Source organism: Cyprinus carpio, chromosome A9 (assembly GCF_018340385.1).
Source record: "Cyprinus carpio isolate SPL01 chromosome A9, ASM1834038v1, whole genome shotgun sequence".
NCBI classification, from domain to species: domain Eukaryota; kingdom Metazoa; phylum Chordata; class Actinopteri; order Cypriniformes; family Cyprinidae; genus Cyprinus; species Cyprinus carpio.
Window position 1 is genome coordinate 17,504,636 of NC_056580.1, and position 10,329 is coordinate 17,514,964.

Genomic DNA, 10,329 nt, shown 5'->3' on the forward strand with positions numbered 1-10,329 from the left:
AATTTAAGTTGATACTAACTGATAATCTTGCTGTGTTGGTTTCGATAACAAAACACATGAAATAGAATGACATTTGGTGTCTTGGACATCAAACCTGCCAAAACACATCTAGACATGGCAATTTTGAGTATGTAAATAATACTAAAATCACACTGGAGATTCTTCAAAGCATCTACTTTTTTATTGCATAAAAGAAAGTCAGTCATGTTTGGGTGGGTAAATAATGACCAAAATTTCATTTTTAGGTGAACTATCCCTTTAAATAGTTCCTGTAACTCAAACATGGCACTAACGGCAGTGTCATGGGTTTGATCATGCATATATTAAGTTATAAAAAGATATAAAAAATGAATCTTGAATCAATCGAATTCACTGTATAAATGTGTCTGTCAATTGCGTAAAAACCTGCAGCAGCAATTCAGCATTTGTGGGACATTATGGAGTCACAGAAGAGGGAGTGTATCCTCCCGTCACTCTGATTAAACTGTTGTTTTTGCCCTGGCCTTATTTTTAGAGGGGCAAGTGTCATTGCCTCTATTTTACATTCTGGGGCAAAGTTAATTATAGTTTGGAATGTCTGGATGATGTTCACGTTCTTTAAGAGTGCACTTTCAGTTCTGTTACCTCTAGGCTACATAATCAGCATTAGTCTTTCAAAAATAGTTAGTCTTTCAAAAAATATCAGTGATTCAGTCTCTTTAACACATTATGGCCTGGTTTCACAATCAGGGTTTAGACTAAGCCAGGATTAAGCCATAGTTCAGTTAGGACATTTAAATAATTTTTCATAAACGTGCCTTAGAAAACACATTACTGGTGTGCATCTTGAGCCAAAACAAAGGCACTGATATATTTTAAGATCAGTCAGTGCAAGTTTCTTTCATTTGACACAGCTCTGATTTACATAGTCTGTGACTAGGCTGAAGCCTTGTCTGTAAAACCAGAGGTATGTGTTATTGTGTTTTACTTGAACTTTGTTTTGGAGGAGCAAAGCTTTGTGAAATATTGCCCTCTGTTGGCCAAACTGCATCACACATGAGACTCAAGTCACTTTTTCTACCTTTTTTCCGTTTTGGTGTTTTCTGTCTGTTTTTGTGTACTCTTGGATGGGCCGAACTGAATAAACATGTCTGAGTAGAAGGTAAGAATATACGGCACCGGCACTGACGTCTCGCCTGAATGGGCTGCACTTCAAGCAGTTGTCGGGCATGATATCATTGTTTGGCTACAATGTAGTATACAAACCAGCATGAGGCAGATAGCTAAATGTTCTCAAGTTCAGATTATCAATAACAGTTGTCTTGTAGGATATAATTTTCTCCTTTTGAGTCCATTAGTTGCAGAGTTGCATCAATTCTGGAGTCTAAGAGAGTGTCTTTCTCTTCTCTTCTGTGCAAAGATGCTCATGTATGCTTTTAACTTGGAGAGTGAAAAATGTGTTGTGATGCTTTGTTAAGGTTACTTTAAAAGGCCGTGCCATATCTCAATCCCCTCTGAACCTTGTCTAAAGTTGCTATGGAGACTTATGGTGCATATAACCCAGAATGATCCTCTATCAGAAGCATGCAACCATTTATTTGCAGTGATGCATGCTTGCCTGTTAAGCTTCCAATGTACATGCATTGCTGTAAAGACACTTTTTATTTGTTTTTACAAACAGAAACTGACAAAATTATTGCATGCATGACATTGAATACTGATTAATGGTTCTCAACAGATTTTGCTTTTGGACCCAGATTTTACACAATACCAAATCTGAAAATAAATAAAACATTCTCAAAATAATGTGATGAATGACATTTTATTATGAATCTTTTTAATGAATTTTAATTAAAAGATATGAATACATAATTACAATTTAAATAGCATTTAGCATTGTTTTTCCTTTCTGTTTACATTTTGGGTCACATCATGATGCCCTTTCATTTTGACACTCAATGCTTTTAGATCCAAAGTAATACATAATAACAACACGTTAATATGTCAGTTGTTCAGAATAAATGAGTGCTAAACCTGACTATCGGTTTTCTCACCTTGCAGCCAGCCGTGATGAATTGCACATTCGGAAAATGAAGCTGGACTACCAGGAAGTGTGTCAGTGCTCAAAAGAGGTGCAGGCCCTGTGGGACAGGAAGTTGAGCAGTCCCTGCCGCACTAAAGTACAGTGGGAGAAAGAAGAGATCCATAGTGCGGTCTGTCAAGGTATAAGCTGTTTAATCTTTTTACTTCCATCAAAAAAACCCTAAGATTTTGGTCTATATACTATATGTACACTACTTTTCATAAATTTGGGGTCAGTAAGAATTTGAAAGAAGTCTCTTATGCTCCCCAAAGCAAACAGTAGTAATGTGAATTACTATTACAATTCAAAATAGCTGTTTTCTATTTTATTCTTGTTTTGGCAGCTGAATTTTCATCAGTCATTACTCCACTCCTCAATGGCACATGATGCTTCAGAATATGCTGATCTGGTGCTCAAAAAACCATTGAAAACAGTTGTTTTTGTGGAAAGATTTTTTTTTTTTCAAGATACTTTGATGAATAGATAGTTCAAAAGGACGGCATTCATTTGTAATACTAACTTTTTGTAATGTTAAAATCAATTTTGATCAATTTATTGTCCTAATGTGCTATTTAAACATATTAAAGGGATACTCCACCCCAAAATGAAAATTTTGTCATGAATCACTTACCCCCATGTCGTTCTAAACCCGTAAAAGCTTTGTTCGTCTTCGGAACACAATTTAAGATATTTTGGATGAAAACCGGGAGGCCTGTGACTTTCCCATAGACTGGCAAGTAAATAACAAGTTCCATAAAAGGTATGAAAGTCGTCGTCCTGCTCTTCTGTATTATCAGTGCCACAAGAATGCGCTGTTTCTACGTGTATTTAGCTTTGATTTGAAAGAAAACAGCGCATCCTTGTATCTTGATGATACAGAAGAGCATGCGGTGATATGGAGAGACACAGAGGAGACTGTTGACCAAGGTATTGTTGAATAAAGTCGTTATTTATTTTTCTTCGCTTACAAATTAGTGTTCCCGTTGCTTCATATAACCCAGATTGCACTTCTGATGGCAGATGGAGTATTATGACGATGAATTTCATACCTTTTTTTGGACCTTGATACTGTTATTTACTTGGCAGTCTATGGGACAGTCACAGGCCTCCCGGTTTTCATCCAAAATATCTTAAATTGTGTTCCGAAGACGAACAAAGCTTTTACGGGTTTGGAGCGATGGGGTTAAGGGATTAATGACAAAATTTTCATTTTGGGGTGGAGTATCCCTTTAATATCTTTAAAAGAATCTTTCTGACCCCAAACTTTTGAATAGTGTGTACATATATAGAAATACATACTTTTTCATGTGAATTTTGCTATTCTGTATTCTTAACAACCCTTAGAGTTTCCTTATGCTTTTGTTTGTTTGTATGTGTGTGCTCTGTAGGTGTCCCCAAAAGTCGGCGAGGTGAAGTGTGGCTCCTGCTCTCCCAGCAGTATCGTTTGCGTCACCGTCTGCCGCAGAGGCAGCAGCCCCCTGAAACGTCTTATCAGGATCTCCTCAAACAGCTCACGACACAGCAACATGCCATCCTGGTCGACCTCGGTCTGTATCTAACCAAAGCACTTATAGTTTATTCTGCTAATTCACATGAACATCAGTATATGATTACATTTTTGACCCAGTACATTACTGAAGTGATGTCCCTATCCTTTCTAGGCCGGACATTCCCAACACACCAGTATTTCAGCACTCAGCTGGGAGCTGGACAGCTGTCTCTGTACAATCTTCTAAAGGCCTACTCCCTGCTGGACACGGAGGTGGGCTACTGCCAGGGGATCAGTTTTGTGGCCGGTTTGCTGTTGTTGCATATGAGCGAGGAACAGGCTTTCGACACTCTCAAGTTCCTCATGTACGACCTAGGCATTCGCCGGCAGTACCGTCCCGACATGATCTCTCTGCAGGTGCGTTGTGTGTGTAAGAGTATCAGTTTTCACAAGTTCATGTTTTTCTTTCAGAACTGGTAAGTTTGATTATCTAAATTATGCCTATTGTCAAATGTAGCAGGACTGGTTTTTGTAACAATTAATGGAATGAGTGTGTATCTTAATTTGTTTGACTGAATGTTAGATAATTACTTTCTTCTTGCATTAAAAACTAGATTATTAACGAGATGGAACAAATGAAATGAATGGCACTTTTGGCACATTAGTTTAATATTATGTACATTGCAGTAAACAAAGTGACTTAAAAAGCTTGGATTGGCATATTTGGCCAGCTAAATTCTACTCCGTTTTTCTTGGTAACACCTCTTTTATCAGACACTTTCATTTATAACATTTACATTTATGCATTTAGCAGACGCTTTTATCCAAAGCGACTTACAGTGCATTCAGGCTAACATTTTTTACCTAACATGTGTTCCCTGGGAATCGAACCCACAACCTTTTTGTGCTGCTAATGCAATGCTCTACCACTGAGCCACAGGAACACATTCTAGTCACATTCTGTACATTTTAGTCATAATAGTGGCTAAAAAAAGCTTGGATCGCCATGTTTTGATCACATGACCAGCCAAGTACTACTCGTAATGCTTCTTTTTTTGAACACTTTAATTTATAAAATTAATAATAAATATGGTCGTTAATAGGGTATTGTTACAGTGTCCTTGTCAACTAAAATGTTTTTGCTCAATGCTACATCCACACCACTAGGTGTCAGTCTAACTTTCAAAGCAACTTTTTTATTGCCTGGCGAAACAAATGAAAATGTAAGATTTTTTTTTGTTTGTTTGTTTTTGTGCTGTACTTTTAGTGAAAGAAAATTCCACATAACAATTTTGTTGTAAGGACAAGAACAGCGAGTATTTTTAATACACTTGACTTAAACATTTGCTCAAGTGGTATTCGAACAGCCGTCGCCACCTTTGTACACTATTTCCTGCTCAGCTGTTAGTGGTTATTCATCATCAGATGTGCCAATGTTTAATCCCATGAGAGAAAGCCTGTCTCAGCCAGTCGCATTTGAGCCAGTTTAAAGTTCACTCCTCTAAGTGTGAGGACTTTTACTTCTTTCTCTGTCTGTAGATCCAGATGTACCAGCTGTCCCGACTATTGCACGACTATCACCGTAACCTGTACACTCACCTGGAGGAGCACGAGATCTGTCCCAGCCTGTACGCCGCGCCCTGGTTTCTCACTCTCTTCGCCTCTCAGTTCCAGCTTGGCTTTGTTGCCCGTATATTTGGTATATTTCACTTCCTTTCTAACTAACTTATGCAGACCTGAAAGAATGTATGTGATGGGGCTCGGGTGAACCTGAGGATAGTGGTGAAATGATCTTGTGTGTTCAAATGTATGCTTTTCACACATAAATCAAGTATAGTAGCCAATGCATAGCCTTTGACTCTTATGCATGTATGTGTGCTGTGTGCCAGACCTCCTGTTTGTCCAAGGCACAGAGGTGATTTTTAAGGTGGCCCTGTGTTTGCTGAGCAGCCACGAGGGAGAGATACTGGAGTGTGACGGCTTTGAAAGTATTGTAGACTACCTTAAATCCACCATCCCCACCCTCACTCACAGCCAGATGGAAGAGATAATCACCAAGGTACATTTAAAATGAAATAAACTTTTCTGTTGCATGTCTTGGTGGGCGGTGGGGGGGTTGCTTAAAGATTTATTTAATTATTTTCATTATCAGGATATTATTTTAATATAAAATGTACGTGAATGTAAAAGGAAAAGTGTACGTTTCTGATCCTGTCACCCTTTGTTTTTCACCCTTTTTTTTTTTTTGGCCTCGCTAGTTTTAAATATTTGGTCTGTTTGACCAAACTATTTTTTTTTAGATATTCAAATATTCCATACAATCTATCAGTTAATATACAGTAAGTTTATAAGTAATATCAGCCATAGTGTTATTTAGTATTTTTTATATACTATTATAATATTTCTGAATATTGCAGCATTTTTTTTTTTGTACTGTTTTACTTTTCAGTTGAAGTACTTCAGCTTATTTACATTACATATGAACATTTAAAATTTCCATTTACATTAATTTACAGTTTCGGTTGTTCATCTAATATTTATATTGTATTTTTCAGCTTTATTTCAGTTATTTTATTTCAGTTACAGTTACTATAGCAACACTGACAGCTATGGTTTTTAATATCTCTTCCTAGACTTAAACTAAAAATATAAATTTTTCATTTTGAGATGTAGACTGGATGCTATTCTGTAAAGTAAGCATATGGTAAAAAGAGATTGTGTGACAACAGTGTAGCATACTACTGTTTGAACCCTTTTTTTTTGTTGCATACTGAATACTGTTTCACAGACAATTTTTAATAGTAGGCAGAACACAGTGTTGCATGTGAAGAATGTAGTACACGAGAGTGCACTCTATTTAACCACTAGGTGGTGCAGCTTGCTTTTCAAAAATAAAAATACTGTTTTGTCTATGAACTAGAACAAGATGACAAAAAGATAATTCGGCAACACTTTAAATTAGGGAACACATTTAATTTTTCCCTAAATAAACTCCTAATTTGCTGCTTATTGATGGCATGTAAGGTAGTCGTTTAGGTATTGGGGAGGGTTAAGGGATCTAGAATATGCTCATGCAGAATAAGGCATTCATATGTGCTTTATAAGTACTAATAAACAGCAAATATGCTTGCAAAGTGAATGCTGATATTGAATAGTGTTTCCAAATGTAAAGTGTTTGTAACCGAAAATTCATCGATTAGAATTTTATTTTTATTTTTATTTTTTTATGTTTGGATATACTTTGCTATGGTATGTGTGTGAATCTCCAGTAGCACCATATTCTCCAATAATAACTATCAATATGAAATATTGTTTGCAGGCAACTGAGATGGATATCTCCAAGCAGCTGCATGCGTATGAAGTGGAGTACCACGTCCTGCAGGATGAGCTGTCAGACGCTCCTCCACCATCAGAGGACTCTGATAGGCTTGATAAACTGGAGAAAGCCAATGTCCAGCTCAAGAAACAGAACATGGACTTACTAGAGAAACTGCAGGTAGATATATAACAATCAAAAGAGCACAAGTAGTGGTTTGAAAAGCAGCAAAGTGTTTTGTGCCTTCATTGGCAGTGTGGGGCTGCACAGCACAAAAGACAAACAGCCTGAAACCTAAGATCTTTACAGATACACTACTCGGTTTACTACTGAGGAATATTAAAATGTTTTTTTGGTTCAGTCTCTTACATTTCAAATGAAAGTAATGGAAATTCAATTGATAGTAGCTTTTTGATTTATCACCCGCTAGTGTTTATGGATGTGGGAGAGTGAATTATCCTTGAAACTCCATTAGTCTAAATATGTAACGTCACAACATGCTCATTTCTAACTTGTTGCTAAAAACAAGCTGTTCCTAGAAACATGATACAAAGGAGAGTGAAAAGATATTTGGCTCCCTTAGCAAATTTTCCAGATTAACATAATAGTATTTGGATGCAAAACTTACAATTACTAAATACTAATACTATTAGTTGAGCCATTGGCAAATATATATATATATATATATATATATATATATATTTTTGTTTTTGTATTAAAAATCTATTTTGTATACATTACATAATGTGTAATGTGTTTTTTATTTATATTCCTCAAAGAAAATATTATGGTTTCCTCAAAATATTAAGCAGCTCAACATTGATAATAATAAGAAATGTTTCTTGAGCATCAAATGAGCATATTAGAATGTTTTCTGAAGGATCATGTGACACTGAAGACTGGAGAAATGATGCTGAAAATTCAGCTTTTGCATCACAGGAATAAATAACATTTTAAAATATATTCAAATAGAAAACCGTTATTTTAAATTGTAATAGTATTTCTAAATATTACTGTTTTTCTGTTTTTCAAAAACATTCAAATATGTTATTAACCCCAAACTACCTCAACAGTAGTGTATATAGTCACATGACAAAAATTTGGGCATACTTTCTTCACAAGATTCCTTCATCAATTCTTATGTTTGGCTTTATTAACAGGCGGCTCGTTTGAAGATTCAGACATTGGAGGGCAGCGTGGAGAGCCTCCTGTCACGCGAGAGCAAGATGAAGCACCTGATTCGTTCTCTGGAACAGGAGAAAGCTTCCTACCAAAAGACTATTGAGCGCATGCGTAGCAGTTTACCATCGGATGCCATGGCTGAAGTGGAGATGACCCAACTCAAGTCCAGCACCAACGGGAAAGCCAAAGAAACTGCCTGCAAAAAGCCACCATCCTACTGACTGATGCTTCATTATAGGTACGTCAGTAGAGAGTTAGTCTGTTTCTCCTCTTTTGTGTTCCCATCATGCTTCACCTTTGATGGCATAATTGAGAGACATGCAGCCTCACAGACAAAACTTAAAAAAAAATACAAAAGTGTCTTTCCAAAGAGCAGCACAGCTACTTCACGCATGAGGCGTGTTGTATTAATGTCCACATGTGACTTTATGCTCACTGTGAAAGTTTTTTTTGCCTGGCACTCCAAATCAGATGTTTGGAGGAAACCAAATGTTTACCATGTCGACCTTTCGCTTAAAGTGCTTCACCTAAAGTGCAGGCAGGAAGTGAAACCATCTGCTGCTGGATGATTTCACCTGCAATTTGCAAACACTCCTGCTGTCCAGACTTCCCAGTTTGAGCTTATGGACTTCAAGCGAATCTCTTTCTGAAGACATGAAGAGTCTCTTGTCCTCAAAATACCCTCTCTGATATTGCACAGTATTCTGTGTGTGCATTGAAGAAGTGTGCCTAAAAAACCTTGTGTTGCATACTATGCTATAAAAATGTGTGTGTGCATTCTTTAAAATGCAGTGTATAATGGTCGCATAAAAAAAACACTCAATCCTTTGGGGATTTTACTTTACAAATTATCTTTTGTTGTTTTGTGTTGCACCAACTGTATTTGTACATCTGTGCAAATATTTTTGTAGTGTTGAGAGTGCAGGGGTCTTGACTTGTTCAAAATATTCCTCTGTGTCGTTGAGAGCGGCTTACAAAAGAGTCTGCTACGAGGAGAATCTGTCAGAATTTGTATACAGTAGATATCAAATGCTAAAGCATTATATTTTATCTATTATTTTTTATTTTTTATTTTTTTGTCAGAAATTTGGATTACAGGTTTTATTTGACCTTAGTTAATTTTGGCCTAGGCATAAGAGCCTAATGCAACAAAACCGACAGATGAGACATTGGTTTAAACCAGCTGTTCAGCTTGATGGTGGCCAAATATGATTGTACATATGTCATAAGAGAAATGACGCTGTATTGGTCACTCATCTAACTACATGAATGTAAATTTAAAGCAGGAATATCTACTTGAACACTAATTTTTGTTTGTCTGTTTTTAAATTGTCTATGTTTGTCTTGACTAAACCGATCAGAATTTGCCTCATTGCCTCACTCTAATGGAAGTGTTGGTAAATGTAATCAAGAGCTGTTCTATGTTTGTGTGAACATAATATGGCAAAAGGTGACATTGTGGGGGATACCAGTGCCGTGAATAATTTGTCTGATCAAATTTGTTTTTGGGATAATTTTCTTTATCTTTTTTTCAAAAATACATTTCTGTGACATTGCAAATCAAATCAAAAAAAAAAAAAAATTGCATATCTTTGGAGAGAGTGAAAACGTATGCACGTTTAATCAAGGGCTGCAAATACATCACCTGTTCAGAGGAGGTATATTCTAGCAATAATCCTGCACGCAAGTGATGCAGTGTGAAGGACAGAGGAGAAAGGATTCACTGAGCAAGAACAAGGTCACATTGTCCAACTTTTCTGTATTTGATCTGATGGTGCGTTTGATATATCAGTCATTCTTTATCATACTTTGTCCAGTGTGCCAAAACTTGTTGATCATTACTCTCACATTTTCATTGTCACGTGCCGCTGTTACTTCTCAATAACTCCAACACGAAGATGTTGAGTTTTATTGGACTACATTTATTTCAGATGCACTTTTGTTTGAAATCAACAAAAGTGTCACCATTGAAAGTGTGTGTGCAGTGTGCTGACAATGTCTTGATTGTTTCTTTTGATTTTGGCTGAGTTGTCAGTCCTCTATAATCTATTAAAATCAACTTTTTGTACCTCAATTTCTGTTTATTATTATTATTATTATTAGTTGTTGTTCTTGCCAAGGTGAGCATTCTGTAAACCTACACTGAAGGAAGGACACAAGCCAAGAGCAAACGCCTAGCAACCACCCAGAACACTTAGCAGCCACATTGCAATGTGCAATCATAGCAACACAATGGCAATCACAATACACATTTTTGTAGTTTTATATGTAACTAAACTC

The 10,329-nt window shown here is 36.5% G+C and overlaps 1 protein-coding gene across 7 annotated transcripts in view; it reads left to right on the top strand.

The window, feature by feature from the left end:
* The window catches only part of LOC109065842 (TBC1 domain family member 4-like), a 32,715-nt gene extending 22,592 nt beyond the window's left edge, over nt 1-10,123 (top strand). For 6 of the 7 annotated variants that reach the window (XM_042763850.1, XM_042763844.1, XM_042763847.1 and 3 more), the window contains 8 exons: nt 1,139-1,141; nt 2,041-2,202; nt 3,451-3,609; nt 3,724-3,968; nt 5,091-5,250; nt 5,441-5,610; nt 6,871-7,047; nt 8,028-10,123. In XM_042763850.1, coding sequence (XP_042619784.1) covers nt 1,139-1,141; nt 2,041-2,202; nt 3,451-3,609; nt 3,724-3,968; nt 5,091-5,250; nt 5,441-5,610; nt 6,871-7,047; nt 8,028-8,270 — 1,319 coding nt within the window. In that variant the 3' untranslated portion in view covers nt 8,271-10,123. The remainder of the gene's footprint in view (nt 1-1,138; nt 1,142-2,040; nt 2,203-3,450; nt 3,610-3,723; nt 3,969-5,090; nt 5,251-5,440; nt 5,611-6,870; nt 7,048-8,027) is intronic. The other variant, XM_042763851.1, reaches the window with a different exon arrangement.
* The last annotated feature ends 206 nt before the right edge of the window (nt 10,124-10,329 follow it).